Source organism: Schistocerca americana, chromosome 8 (genome assembly GCF_021461395.2).
Source record: "Schistocerca americana isolate TAMUIC-IGC-003095 chromosome 8, iqSchAmer2.1, whole genome shotgun sequence".
Lineage (NCBI taxonomy): Eukaryota > Metazoa > Arthropoda > Insecta > Orthoptera > Acrididae > Schistocerca > Schistocerca americana.
This window is the reverse complement of record NC_060126.1, coordinates 430543892-430559696: the sequence shown is the minus strand read 5'-3', so window position 1 is coordinate 430559696 and position 15805 is coordinate 430543892. Positions and strand designations below refer to the sequence as shown.

General features: G+C 46.1%; 1 protein-coding gene across 1 annotated transcript in view; it reads right to left on the bottom strand.

Annotated features, from left to right (window-relative positions):
- LOC124545897 (jmjC domain-containing histone demethylation protein 1-like) overlaps positions 1-15805 on the bottom strand; it is a 48673-nt gene that overhangs the window by 3039 nt on the left and 29829 nt on the right. Inside the window, exon 4 of the mRNA XM_047124856.1 lies at positions 7621-7819. Coding sequence (XP_046980812.1) covers positions 7621-7819 — 199 coding nt within the window. The remainder of the gene's footprint in view (positions 1-7620; positions 7820-15805) is intronic.

The following is a 15805-nucleotide window of genomic DNA, read 5'->3' as shown; positions in this document are numbered from 1 at the left end:
ACCATACGCGCCATCTGGATTCTTCCCCCAGACACCAGTTTCTCAGAACTCTGCAGGTGAGAACAAGCACTGTGACATGTCCTTGGTTCTCACCACCCACCTGGGCTTAATTTGCATTAATTTCTTCAGTCTCAGCATTTTTTTCACTGAAACTACTCTTTGCTTCACTCTGTTTTAGTTTTCTATATCTTTCATTGTCTTTCCTGTCTTTTTCATCATCCCCTCCCACCTCCATTACGTACAATGCACTTAGCTTTTCACTCTTATTAACTGATGCATGATATTTAGGCAATAATCTTCGTCTGCATATTACCCTATCTTCCACCTTTAAGCTCTCAGGTTTTCAAACCTAGTGCGATGCAGTCCCTAGTCAGGCAGTCTTTCCTTCTCATACAGTACAGCAAGTCTCCCCTGGCCCGCAGTTCCGGGTGACTTTCCCGAAATCTACCTCTTTTTGTGGCCCTCTCTATTCCCTTTTCCTTCAACCTTTTTCCTTCTCCATCAACCATTCTGCCTGAAGCAGCCACTGGCTCCGATAGCTTTCCAATTACAACAGCCTCATGTGTGTGTTCTGCCACCACTTGGTGAGTAGGTTTTTAAAATAATCACTTTCACACAGGTCATCATGGACACTCCAGTGGATGGATGGGAGAAGACCTAGGCTGCAAATGGAGAGGCCAATGGCTGAATAGAAGCTGTATGCTACACAGAAGTGCATTGGAACACCAATACTAAACAGGCAAAGATTTGGCTTTTCGAGTGAGTTTTACACCTATACTGCGGCCAATGACTAGTTTCACCCCACAAAATGTCGCAGGCATTGGTATCAATCAATATTAGGGAAGGGGAAGGGGACGAGTTCACCAGATACATTGCTTTCAATACAGAGAGAGACAACATGGGACCACCAGACTCCCTGTTTTGGATGACCTTTGTTCTTAAGTTTAGACTACTGCAAAGGCATGTCTGTCCCAGATTCTGGCTTGGGGGAACACAGCCAAGCATGAGAATAAAAAGGGAAAAGCCAGCCACTCTGCAACACATTAAAACTTCCACCCTAAAAGCACTTGGTTGGAGGACACAGTGGCACAAAGGACATATGCTAAAACCTACACAGAAGTATAAAAACCACTCTCACAGATAAAACTTAAAACTAAAGCTGCTGTGGAGGCATTGTCGCCCAACACCAAAGGCAGGGTGCTGGGAAAGCTAAAAGTCTGCTGCAGAGCAGCAGAAAGTGGGCAGTCCAGCAAGAGGTGGACGACTCATTTGGGAGGCACAGCAACACTGAGGTGGGTCCTTGTGACAGTAGGTAACCATGCGTTAGCCACGTATGGCCAATGCAGAACCGGTAGAGGGCAACTGATTCCCTGCGAGAGGCCTGCACGGAAGACTTCCACACAGTCATAGTCTACTTAATCACACACAGTTTGTTGTGCATGCTGTTATAACATTCCGTCTACCAAAGCCGGAAAACCCTGTGGTGTAAAACATAACGTAGGTCAGCTTCGCAGATGCCTCTCACCAGAAGTGGTTTCCGCGTTGGCTGTTTGGCCAGCCTGTCGGCAAGTTTGTTGCTGGGGATTCCGACGTGTCCTGGGGTCCAACAAACACCACGGAATGGCGGGACTGTTCCAGGGCATAGATGGATTCCTAAATGGACACTACCAGATGGTGGAGAGGGCAGCACTGGTCGATAGGTTGTAGGCTGTTCGATGAGTCAGTACACAAGACAAATGATGCCAGGGCATGAGCAGATGTACTCAAGAGCACAAGATATGGCCGCCAGCTCTGCAGTGAAAACACTGCAGCCAATTGGCAAGGAGTGCCACTCAATATGTCCTCCATGAACATATGTGAAGACTACGTGACCATCAGCCACTGAGCCTTCGGTGTACACCGCTTCAGAGCCCTGGAACAAGTCAAGAATCAAGAGGAAGTGACAGCGGAGAACGGCGGGGTTAATGGAGTCCTTAGGCCCATGGAAAAGGTCCAGACGAAGCAGTAGCCAAGGCGTACACCATGGAGGCGTATGTGAAAGGACTGCAAGTAGAGATGGTAAAGGGAAGGACTCCAGTTCGGAGCTAAGGGACCGCAAGTGAACTGCAATCATTAGCCCTGATCTAGGCCGCCAATGTGGGAGACGGACTGCCGAGGGCAGAAAAAGGAGACTGTAATTCGGATGCTCAGGGGAACTTTGAATGTGTGCTGCGTAACTGGTGAGCAGTTGTGCACCTTTGATCTGCAGTGAAGGGACGCCAGCCTCCACCAGTACGCCGGTCACCGGACTCTTCCTAAAAACTCCTGTCCCCACAGTGGTGCACAGGGTCGAGTAAATACAATGCTGAAGGCGCTGCCAAACCATAAGCCACACTCCAATAGTCAATTCGGGATTGGACAAGGGCTCTGTAGAGCTGCAGCAGCTTACAGTGATCTGCACCCCAATTGGTGTTGCTCAGGCAACGGAGGGCATTGAGGCGCTGCCAGCACTTCTGCTTAAGCTGACAAAGATGAGGGAGCCAAGTCAATGGAGCATCAAAACCAGTCATAGGAATTGATATGTCTCCACTACAGTGAGTGGATCGTCATTAAGGTAAAGTATGGGTACCGGATGAATGGTACAATGCCGACAGAAGTGGTTGACACACGACTTTGCGGCTGAAAACTGGAAGCCGTGGCCTAGAGCCCATGACTGCGCCTTGTGGATGGCTCCCTGGAGGCGCTGCTCAGCAACAACAGCACTGGAGTAGCAGTACAAAATGCAGAAGTTGTCTGCATACAGAGAAGTTGAGACCGAGGGCCCAACAGCTGCTGCTTGACCATTAATGGCCACTAAAAATAGAGAGACACTGAATACAGAGCCCTGCGGAACTCCATTCTCCTGGATATTGATGGAACTATGGGAGTCACCAACTGGACATGAAAGTATGGAGCGACAGGAAGTTTTGGATAAAAATCAGGAGTGGTCCCTGCAGACCCCACTTATATAATGTGGCAAGGATATGATGTTGCCAAGTCGTGTCGTATGCTTTACCTAAAGACCACAATCAATTGTTGCCATCTGGAAAAGGCTAATCGGATGGCAGACTCGATGGACACACGATTGTCAGTGGTAGAGCAACCCTGATGGAAGCCGCCCTGACATGGAGCCAGCAAGCCACGTGATTCCAGGACCCAACTGAACCACCGACATACCATACGTTCCAGCAGCCTACAAAGAATGTTGGTGAGGCTGATGGGCTGATAGCTATCCTCATCAAGCGGGTTTTTACCAGGTTTGAGCACCGGAATGATGGTGCTCTCCCGCCATAGCGATGGAAAGGCGCCATCACACTAGAGCTGGTTGAAGATGACGAGGAGATGCCGCCTGTAGTAAGATGAGAGATGTTTAATCATCTGGCTGTGGATGCGGTCACGACCAGGAGCTGTGTCAGGGCAATGTGCAAGGGCACTGAGGAGCTCCCACTCTGTAAATGGGGCATTACAGGATTCACTGCAGCATGTAGTGAATGCGAGGACGTTCCCTTCCAGCCGCTGTTTGAGTGTGTGAAAGGCTGGGGGTAATTCTCCGACACAGAGGCTTGAGCGAAGTGCTCAGCAATCATGTTTGCTTCAGTACATAGCTCGCTATTTATGGTTAAGACTGGGGACAGTTGTTGGCACCTGGTACCTGAAAACACATTTGATCTTTGCCCAGACTTGGGAAGGTGATGTGTGGCACTCAATGGTGGAGACCTATCTCTCCCAACACTCTTTCTTCCACTGTCTGATAAGGTAGCAAACATGGGCACGAAGCCATTAAAAGGCTATGAGGTGCTCCAGGGAAGGGTGCCGCTTATGCTGCTGTCGCCGACGCTCCTTAATTGCATCAGCTACTTCTGGCAACCACCAAGGGACTGCCTTACGCCTCGGGCATCCTAAAGAGTGAGGGATTGCGTTTTCTGCCACAGAAACAATTGTGCTAGACACCTGCTCAACCATCACATCGACATTACTGTGTGAGGAAGATTCAGCGGTGACAGCAAAGGTGAAAGTTCCCCAGTCCGCCTGCCCATCTGGGCAGGCGCCCGTGTGCCTGACACTGGGGCAGTGACAGGAAGATGAGGAAGTGGTCACTACCACATAGGTTGTCTTGTTCTCTCCAGTGGATAGATGGAAGAAGTCCTGGGCTGCAAGTTAATACGAGGGCTATCCACAAAGTACATTACGTTTTCGTTTGTGTCTGTTAGGGGCGGGGCTAGCGCTGCCATCTTGGTGTCATGGCATTCTGCCGCTCAGTCGGCATCCTGCCATGCTAGTGAGAGGTTCATGCTGTACTCTGTTGAGTTACTGTGACAGTTTGAAATGTCAGCATTAATTGAAAATGCCGCGAAGTGTGACGTGCATGCTGTAATAAGGTTTCTGACTGCAAAAAACTGTACACCGATAGAAATCTATTGGCAGCTTTGTGAAGTGTATGGGGACAACATAATCACTGAAGGTGGAGTGCGTCAATGGGTCATAAAATTTAAAAATGGCCGAACTAACGTTTACGACAAAGAGCGAAGTGGAAGACCCAACATAGTGACTGCCGAACTTGTCGAAAAAGTCGATGCCGCGGTCTGTGAAGCCATAATTTCACAATAACGGAACTCTCTATGAGTTTTCCACAAATTTCACGAAGTTTGTTGCACGAAATCATTACCGAAAAGCTTGGTTACCACAAGTTTTGTGCGAGATGGATACCAAAAATCTTGACAGAGATTCACAAAAATCAGCGAATGGCTGCAGCGTTAATGTTTTAGGACACTTACGAGAAAGATGGCGACTCATTACTCGATTGCATCGTTACTGGTGACGAAACATGGGTTAAGCATGTGAACTGCGAGACAAAATTGCAGTCAATGTAGTGGGGGCACACAAATTCCCCCCAAAAACCCAAGAAATGCATGCAGACAATGTCGTCAAGGAAGGTGATGGCGACTGTCTTTTGGGGCAGAAAAGGTGTGATTTTTGTGGATTTCCTGGAAAGAGGCACTACAATAAACTCTCAAAGGTATTGCCAAACTCTGCACAACCTCAGAAGAGCAATATAAAACAAGCGCAGGGGAAAGTTGGGCTCAAAGATCTTGCTGATTGAAGACAACGCCCGGGCCCACACGGCAAATGCCACTCGTGAAGTTCTCGAATCTTTTAAGTGGGAGTTGTTTCCTCATCCGACGTACAGTCCCGACCTGGCACCGAGCGACTTCCACTTATTTCCAGCAATGAAGAAGTGGTTGGCTATGCAGCATTTTGATGACGACGCACAGCTTCAAGAAGAGGTAACCACGTTGTTGAAGGCGCAGGCTGCTGAATTTTACGATGAAGGAATTTCCAAGCTCGTCCATCGCTACGATAAGTGCCTTAATTTAAATGGCAACTACGTAGAAGAGTAGTATTTAAGTGTAGCTTTCATCTGTATATAATAAAAAAATTTCCAATACTTTATTTATTTTTAATTCCAAAACTTAATGTACTTTGTGGATAGCCCTCTTACATCAATGCAAAGATATACACTGCAGACAGTTATTTCCTCCATCATCCTTATTCTGACAGCCACAGCTTCAAGAAGGGTTTGAAGTGGCACATGTTCACTACAAATCGAATTTAGGACACAAATGCAAACTCCACCTGACACTCGATTATAGTCGTTATGGTTCCTGTAATATCCCTTATAGCCACGGAGGCCAGGGGTCTGCGTTGCTGGGAGCCAGGTTTCCCAGAGGGCAATGCAGATAGCAGGCGTAAAGCTTAACAGTTGCTGTAGCTCAGCCAGGTGGTGGAAAAAACCGCCACAATTCCATTGGAGGATGACGTCATCGTGAGACTAGGAAGGCATGGAACATTCAATGAGGCAGTTTACGCCTCAGGGTCACCTGCTACCACTGATTTATTGCCTAAGCAGTCTGTATCCATTGTGTTTAAGGGTCTGGCAAGATCTAGGTCCTCATCGGATGCCAAAATCTCCACCCCATCCTCAGCCGCAGAGCTTGTAGATAGTGGTGGCGTGGGAGCCACTGTAATTTACTTGGTGTTAGGGGTTTTATTTTTGGATTTCTCTCACTGCTCTTTGGGTTTCCCTGGCTGGGAGGACTTCACTGACTCAGTCTCTGGGACCGAGGATAAGTGTGAAGCCCTACGACCAGCTTCTTTTGAGCTCTTTAGCCACTGGTGGGTGTCTTCTTTCCCACTAGCAGAAACCTGGGAAGGGAGTGACCCAAGGGACCCCTTCCTAGAGAGAGAAGCCAAAGAAGACTTACGCTTCTCCAGCTTAGAAGTGGGGACAGGCATCCCGATAGTTGGGGGGGGGGGGGTGAGGTGGGGGCTGTTGCTCCAGACCAGGGGCCATGCCCACGGGCGCCACCCAGCCACAGCAAAGGCCACCTGGCAGGATGGCCATTGCCGGGACTCCTGATGCCCCAGGGGAATGGGCATCTACCCCTTGGCATACGTGGGGAGTTAACAGTGCAGGCATCAGCAGAGTGATCCCCGTGTGGTCAGGCAGGGTACATGGTGGCCCCACCACAACGGACTGGCTACTGTGCTGGGTATCAGGTGCAAAGAAGTCCATGGTCATCGCTGATGCAGAAATTGACACTGCATAGTGCACGGTGGAAAATGCACCCAAGAAGGTGTCTTCACCCAAGAGATGGAGAATGGGCAGGACTGCAATGCGATGATGAGAAAGAAGACTAAAGATCTCAATTTACAATAGACACGATGCACCTTTTAAGGCACCCTTCCCCAAATGGCTCGCTCTTCAGGAAAATTTTGAGGAATGGAGGTCAAACCCTACAGGGCACCATCACATAAAGGCAGAAACGTGTGAAACTCCTTTTAGTCACCTCGTAAGACAGGCAGGAATACCTCGGGCCTATTCTAACCCTCAGACCAGCAGGGGGGAACACATTTAGATGAATGGCCCCAAGAGCCAGATGTAGAATGGCACTGTCACTAAAGATGACAATGTCATCGCCAAGCGTATAGGATGGAAGCAATCCTACTTCTTCTTGGCTGCTTCCTATGTGAGGCAATCAAGGGTCTTTTATTCCTTTATTTTCTTTTTGCATTTCAAAGTAGTGCTGCAGTCCAGTGAACAGGGGGAATGGTGCTCCCTTAGCTGACTGGTGGGAGATAAGGTGTCAGCACAAAGAGTGAGTTTGCACATGTGAACTGATGGCCACACCATCTCTACAGATGGGGCTGGCACTAATGTGAAGACACTTGCCCAAACTGCAAGATTTGTAGCACTGCATGGGAGGAAGAATATACAGCTTATCACACTGATACATCACCACCTTGACCTCCTTAGGCAAGAAGTCTACTTCAAAGGCAAATATGAATATCCCTAACATGCACTCTTGTTTTTTGGTCCCCACAGGACACAGATTAAATACATACATCATCCCACCAAATTAGCACACAACTGATTTTCAGTTTGTAGAAAGACATCATGGTGCAAGATGGTTCTCTGTGCCATATTCAGATTTATGGAGGAGGTGGGGGGGGGGGGGGGGTCTATAGAGAGAGGAATATCTGACTTCCCTCAAACCTGTCCAAGGGTTTTCAATGAAGCTTAATGCAACAGTTATTACATACCTGTGATACATCTAGCTCCACAAGTTTTGGTAAATTCTGTGCTATGTAGCGCAGAGCCATATCCGAGATGTCGCATCCTGCTAAGCGGAGCGTATGCAGGCCTTTCAGTCGTGAAGGAGACCCTACCAGACCTGGTCGCATGTCAGGTGGTGGGCTCAGCAGTTCTCGCAAGGATACATCATTGAATCCTGAAACAAAACTGTTAAAGGGCCAGTATTACTGTCAGAATCAATACTGTCAGTGAAGTTCTTCATGGAATACAAACAATGAAAGTAGTAAAGGAAGCAACTCTGTTTACAGCTGAGGCACTGAGTTGACAAAAGGCACATAGAAATGTAAATGTTGCTTAGCTTTCCAGCAACATCTTTCAGGCCTAATTACAGAGTACACCTACATGATTACATTGTTTCAGATGACTAGGCCTACACTGTACTGGAAATGCAGCTCGTCTGGGATGATGGTGCTTGAAAGTAGTGGAGTAGATTAGCAGAGAAATGGGGGGGGGGGGGGCATGGAGGGGGGAGATGTTAGACGTAATGGTGGCTGAGAGCTGGGAGGCAGCTTTAGCAAGCACACATGCTAGCAACATGGCAGCAGTGAGCTCACTCTTGTGCAAGGATCGGGAGCTGCATGTTGCTATATACTCTTAGAGCCATACCCTTCCCTCCCCATCTAATACAAGCACCCTCAATCCGGTCAAGGCTAGGCTAGCTGCAACACAAAATGTAACTGTAGGTGTATTCAATTGTATTCTTATGTACCTCTTTCAACTGTTCAATGCCTCATTCATAGAGAAGTGTTCCTTTACTACTACTTTCACCATTTTCAGGACATATTCAGGTAAATGGAAGAATATTACTAGAACCAAAAATTACTCCATATATCTGTACATAAACAATACCAATATTACAACAACAGTTATCTGCATGCAACACTACTTGCTAGCAACATATTAGAATACTGAGTTCCTTGACACACACACACACACACACACACACACACACACACCTCTCTCTCTCTCTCTCTCTCTCTCTCTCTCTCTCTCTCTCTCTCTCTCTCTCTCTCAGATCTATCTATCTATCTATCTGTCAGATCTATCTATCTATCTATCTATCTGTCAGATCTATCTATCTATCTATCTATCTGTCAGATCTATCTATCTATCTATCTATCTGTCAGATCTATCTATCTATCTATCTATCTGTCAGATCTATCTATCTATCTATCTATCTGTCAGATCTATCTATCTATCTATCTGTCAGATCTATCTATCTATCTATCTGTCAGATCTATCTATCTATCTATCTGTCAGATCTATCTATCTATCTATCTGTCAGATCTATCTATCTATCTATCTGTCAGATCTATCTATCTGTGTAGAACAAAAGGCTAACTTGAAATAGGGATAAATATTTCAAGGCTTTCCAATACCATTAAGGATGAAAACAGATGTACCCCTCTATGTTGCTTATATATAAAAACAAAGATTCTGTAACTTACCAGATGAAAGCGTTGGTACGTTGATAAAAACAATAACAAACACACACACAAATTTCAAGCTTTCCAACCCATGGTTGCTTCATTAGGAAAGAGGGTAGCAGAGGGAAAGGCGAAATGATGTGTCACTTAGAGGAAGCCTTCTTGGTTACCCAGGCCTGCAAACCCAAAGTTTGGTACAGATTTATTGATGACATCTTCATGATCTGGACTCACAGTGAAGAAGAACTCCAGAATTTCCTCTCCAACCTCAACTCCTTTGGTTCCATCAGATTCACCTGGTCCTACTCCAAATCCCATGCCACTTTCCTTGACGTTGACCTGCACCTGTCCAATGGCCAGCTTCACACGTTTGTCCACATCAAACCCACCAACAAGCAACAGTACCTCCATTATGACAGCTGCCACCCATTCCACATCAAACGATCCCTTCCCTACAGCCTAGGTCTTCGTGGCAAACGAATCTGCTCCAGTCCGGAATCCCTTAACCATTACACCAACAGCCTGACAACAGCTTTCGCATCCCGCAACTACCCTCCCGACCTGGTACAGAAGCAAATAACCAGAGTCACTTCCTCATCCTCTCAAACCCAGAAACTCCCACAAAAGTGCCCCCACTTGTGACAGGATACTTTCCGGGACTGGACAAGACTGAATGTGGCTCTCCAGCAGGGATACGACTTCCTCAAATCCTGCCCTGAAATGAGATCCATCCTTCATGAAATCCTCCCCACTCCACCAAGAGTGTCTTTCCGCCGTCCACCAACCTTTGTAACCTCTTAGTTCATCCCTATGAAATCCCCAAACCTTCTTCCCTACCCTCTGGCTCCTACCCTTGTAACTGCCCCCAGTGTAAAACCTGTCCCATGCACCCTCCCACCACCACCACCACCACCACCACCACCACCACCACCTACTCCAGTCCTGTAACCTGGAAGGTGTACACGATCAAAGGCAGAGCCACGTGTGAAAGCAGCCACGTGATTTACCAACTGACCTGCCTACATTGTGACGCATTCTATGTGGGAATGACCAGCAACAAACTGTCCATTCGCATGAATGGACACAGGCAGACAGTGTTTGTTGGTAATGAGAATCACCCTGTGGCTAAACATGCCTTGTTGCACGGCCAGCAAATGTTGGCAGAGTGTTACTCCGTCCGGGTTATCTGGATACTTCCCACTAACACCAACCTGTCAGAACTCCGGAGACGGGAACTTGCTCTTCAGTATATCCTCTCTTCCCATTACCCACCAGGCGTCAACCTCTGCTAATTTCAAGTTGCTGCCACTCATACTTCACCTGTTATTCAACAACATCTTTGCCTCTGTACTTCTGCCTCGACTGACATCTCTGCCCAAACTCTTTGCCTTTACAAATGAGATTACTTTTGCTGGTGACTGATAATGATATTTCAATCATTATATAGAAGTTGAAGATGATCAAAGAAGTAGACTAAGATCTATAATCTGACTACGCTGCAGTAGGAGAACAATCAGCAGGCCGACATGAAGAGGAACAATTACATGTAAGGAATAATACCAGTATCTAGCCCGTCAGCAGATGGAAACTATTTGTGCACGAGTGTAACCTTGGCCCTGGGAGCAAAAAGATACCTCCATTCTGTTATTGTCATCCTAAACAATTACTGAAGAAATTATCAATTACATTGTTGAAGCAAAAAATATGGTGCAGAGTATCAATGAGAATGTTAGAAGCCATGAAATTGGGTCATGTGGAATGGGTTGCTAATATACCATGACTACTAAGGGAAAACAATGAAAACGACTCAGGTCATCAAAGTTGGGGAAAAAAAAGAAAGAAACAAATTGGTATGGTGATAAGAAAATCAATGACTATACCAATGAAGATTTTGAAAAACAGTCCAGAAAGAAGCAGAGTAGTAGGTTTAAGGGGGACTTGCACAAAAGGCGACAGGTGAAACAGAAGGGTAAAGTTCAAAATTTGAAAAGCTGAATAATTTGTAAGCTCCCACCTGACAGACAGAAGGGGGAGATTAATAGTCCCTCAAAACCAACTCGCAACTATGTTCATCTTTTGCTTTCCTAGTTTCCTGAAGTTTTGAATATTCTGAATCAAAAGCAAGTAAAGTGCACTTGGCATGCACAAAATTAAATGTGTTAACAAAATATACAAGCAGAGAAGATGGTGCAGTAGTAAGATGCAGGATTGGTACAAGGATAAGAAGCTTTCTGAAAGACTTGCATTCCTTACTCTAAATGATATGAGAATGTTAACACAGTTCCTTAACTGTTGAATGTAATCAAGACCACACAGAAGAAAAGGAAAATATATGGACTGTAACATCAAAGAGGTGCCAGACTAAACATTATGAAGTCTGGCTAATGAATGGAGATCGATTTACAAAGCATCATCATGGTGTTTTTATTCGTTTAGGCCTGCAAGCTTGTCCTGGTCCATCAGGGCCTTTGTTTTTCCAATGTATTTTGTGTATCAGTCAGTATTCGATTGTTTGTTTTGGCAGATGCCCTTTGCCCCTTCAAAGGGTATGGCTGGGCCAGCTTTGTCTATTCTGATTTTTTTCAAGTATTGAGAAGATCTTTAGCTCTCTTCTGAGGACTATTCTGGATGTGAGCCAGCCTATTATGACCTCTTGAGTCCTCAGAAATTTCTTGCTGGGGGTTTAATCTGGCTCCAATCATTAGTCATTGGGCTCCATGCTTTGCTCTTGTGTGGGAAGACCAATATCCCTAACTTCTGTTTGCTGAATAATCCTTTAACACAATCTCAGAATATAATAAACTTTATTGAGGCTAAGTGGCTTATGTCTATGAATGAGCATGGTTTTAGAAAGCATTGTCCATGTGATATGGAGCTTGCCCTTTTCTCATGGGATATACTGAGAACTCTGGATGAAGGGCAACAGGCAGTTCCGTATTTCTAGATTTCTGGAAAGCATTTCACACATTTCCTCATTGTAGGCTGTTAATGAAGGTATGAGCATATGGAATAAGTTCACAGATATGCGAGTGGCTCTAAGACTTCTTAAGTAATAGAACCCAGTATGTTCTCCTCTACTTCGAGTGTTCATTGGAGACATAACTGGAGTGCCCCCAGGGAAGTGCAATAGGACCATTGCTATTTTCCATATACATAAATGATTTTGCAGACAGGATGTTTGTTTTGCTTTAGGGTGAAAAACCTAGGGTCATACGCACCTTTACTGTAGAACATGAAGACAAACAGAAGTTAAAAACGACTACACATTATTCCCAATCAGTGGAAGAGAAGACAGCTAAAAAACAGAGACACGAAAAAAGGTCTATAAAATATGCCATAGAGAAATGGAGGTCATGAACTAAAAATTAAATGGCCTTCACCATATTGCTACAACAGACGAAAAGTAAAACACAGTTGACAGCATGCACACTGTTTGATAAAACGACTGATAACCCAGACAGCAAACACAAACGAGAATGTAAGCTGTTAAAAAATGGGCATTCCATCAGGAAATGGTAGACCGTCAAAGGTTGAGCACAATGAGTACAAAGTGGTGGGGGAGCATCACTTAACAAATGGCAATGGCTAAAAAGACAGTGCCCAATACGCAACCTAGCTAAAATGATCTCACAGTGAGAGGGCCGAGAGGTGGTCTGTCAAGCTGGTGAGAGAGGCTTAGTTACCCAGAGCTTGTTCTCTTGATGGGAGGACCAGTGGTGATGCTAAAGTGATGCCACCTACTGACAGACTGCAACACATACCATCCGAGGGAATGTAAGCACTAGCGGGCTGAAGTACAATGACTGCAGCCATGGCAGCAGTGTCAGTGGCCTTGCTTCCTGTCAGACTGGCATGACCAGGAACACCCAAACATCACAGTGGCTCCATCAAGAGGGAGCAAGTGACAGCTTTCCTGGACCTGTTGCACTAATGGATAGACAGTGTACAGCACACAGAGATTTTGAAGGGCACAGAGTGTGTAAGCAGATGAAGCAATTGAAAAGCCTGCATCACCAGATGTACTGTATGGCCTGATACAGGGTGAAGAGCTCTGCTGTAAATACTGAGCAGTGTTCTGGGACCCAAAACCGAAAAACATCTGCACCAACGAAGGCATACCCGATACCATGGTCAGTCCAAGAGCCATCAGTGTACACAAAGGTACTTTCAAGAAGTTGTGTGCGAAGGTTGTGAAACTGAAGGCAACAGAGTGAGGTTAAAGTAGTGTTCTTAGGAAGCGAATTAAGGCCAGGACGAACACCCCACCAGCAAAGGTTCAGGTAGCATGAAGTTAAGGTGCCGGAGCAAGAGCCGAAAGCAAACTACAGGAGTTAACAGAGAAGATGGATGCACCCCATACTGGCAATCAAAGGAATCATCTTAGGAGGCATAGGATGGGTGGCCAAACATGGCAGACAAACAACATACATATCTCCTGAGTAGAAAGTCAGGGTGGTAGGACAACGGTAGTTCAGCAGCTTGTGCATGCAGACTCTCAACCAGGCTAGTGTAAAAGGTGCCAGTGGCCAAACCGATGCCACAATGGTTGATAGTATCGAGACAGCATAAGACGGACAGATGTGTAGATGCACATCGGGTTTCAAACAGACAGGGGATTGGTACAAATGGAGGAGGGTGGTTCATCTGCTCCCCACAAAGTGCCACTGAGGAGATGTAAAACACTGAGGGACCACGTACAGCAGCTGCCAGGTAAAACAAATGGGAAGACCAAGAAATTTTCCTATTGAGCACGAGCCCCAGCAATTTCATAGTTTCAATGAACAGAAGAGCAATCGGCCCATGATGTAAAGATGGTGTAAGAAATCAATTGTGCCGCCAGAAAATCATATAAACAGTTTTGTCAGTGGAAAAACAGAAGCCATTGTCAATGCTCTATGAGTGAAGATGATGGAGACATCACTGAAGATGCCGCTCAATGAGAAGTCTGGAGAACTGCAATAGAGGGCAAAATCATCAAAGAAAAGGGAGCCAGAGATGTCCGGCTTGAGACACACCATGATAGGGTTAATGGCGATAGCAAGGAGGAAGGTGCTCAGAACGGAACCCTGAGGCACACCATTTTCCTGGTGAAAGGTGTCAATGGCAGAACCCACATGAACCTCGAAAATTCTGCCTTTTAAAAGTTCTTGAAGAAAACACAGTAGGTGTCCACGGAAGCCCCATGTATAGAGTACGGAGGATACCACTCCTCCAGCAAGTGTTGTAGACTTTCTCCAAGTTGAAAAACACAGCCACAGTCTGTGACTTCCATAGAAAACCATTCGTGACATGGATGAATAGTGAAAAGATGGTCAACTGCAGAATGGCACACTCAAAATTGCGAGATTCGAGCCTCAGACCAGCCAGGCATGAATCATATGTTCCATCACCTTGCAAACACAGCTGGTGAGAGAAATGGGGTGGTAGCTAGAAGGAAGGTGTTTGTCCTTACCGAGTTCAGGTATGGATATGACAGTGGCTTCATGCCAGCATCTGGGAAACGTGCCCTCTGCCCAGTTGCGGTTTTACATATGAGGGAGAAAGTGCTTGCCCACAAGAGAAAGGTGCTGCAACATCTGAATATGAATATCGTCTGGCCCTGGGGTGGAGGATCAGGATGAAGTGAGAGCGTGATCTAGCTCCCTTGTAGAAAAGGTGGTATTGTAGCAATCACAATTCTGAGAAGAGAAGGGTATCATTTACAATAGAGGAAGGCAGGGTGATAGTGGGAGGAGCTTGAAATCTCCACAAAATGGCAGCCCAAGGTGTTGGAGATAGCAATAGGGTGCACGATGACATCGTCTGCTACTGTCAGGCTGGAAATTGGGGAATGGATCTTGGTCCCAGAGAGCCATCAGAGGTTGGCCCACATTACAGATGAGGGGCTGGAACTGTTAAAGAACTATAGAATGAAATCCAGCTAGCTTTTTTGCTATCCTGAATAATGCGACGACACTGAGCATGCAACTGTTTATATTGAATGCAGTTTGACATCACAGGATGACAGTTAAAAACACAGAGAGCACGTCTCTGCATGTGAATGGCATGGGACTGGGACATGGCGTGGTAAAGAGGAAGTGCAACAAATGGAACGTTCTTCAGAGGTAAGGATAACACTTTTAAGATATTCTACCTGGTAATCACAACTGGGGAAATGTTGTTCATCAAAGGTCATCATGAAGGGGTAAAGCCTCCAGTCGGCCTTAATAAGCCACCATTTGGGTGTGCTTGTAGGTGCGGTAGGAGTCAACGAACAGATAGTACATGGTAAATGGTTGCTTGAGTATGTGTCAGAGAGAATGGACCACTTGAGATGAGAGGCAAACTGGGCAGTGCAGAAGGATAAGGCCAAATGGCAATAGGTGTGCGTGAAGTCTGAAAGGAATGTGGGTGCTCCTGTGTTAAGGCAGAAGAGGTTAAGTTGACTGAGAAGGTCAGCCAAGAGGGCACCTCTCTGACAGGTTCTGGGAGAATCCCAAAGGGAATGGTATGCATTAAAGTCACCAAGCACCAGAAAGGGGTGACGTAGCTGCCCAATAAGCTGGATGAAGTCTGCCCTGGTGACAATGAATGATGGAGGGATGTAACTGGTACAAAGGGAAAAAGGTCAAGTGAGGAACGAAAAGGTGAACTGGCAAGTAGTCAGGGACACGTGTTTACTATGAACATCAACCCGTATGAGCACCAGGACTCCCTCATGAGGTAG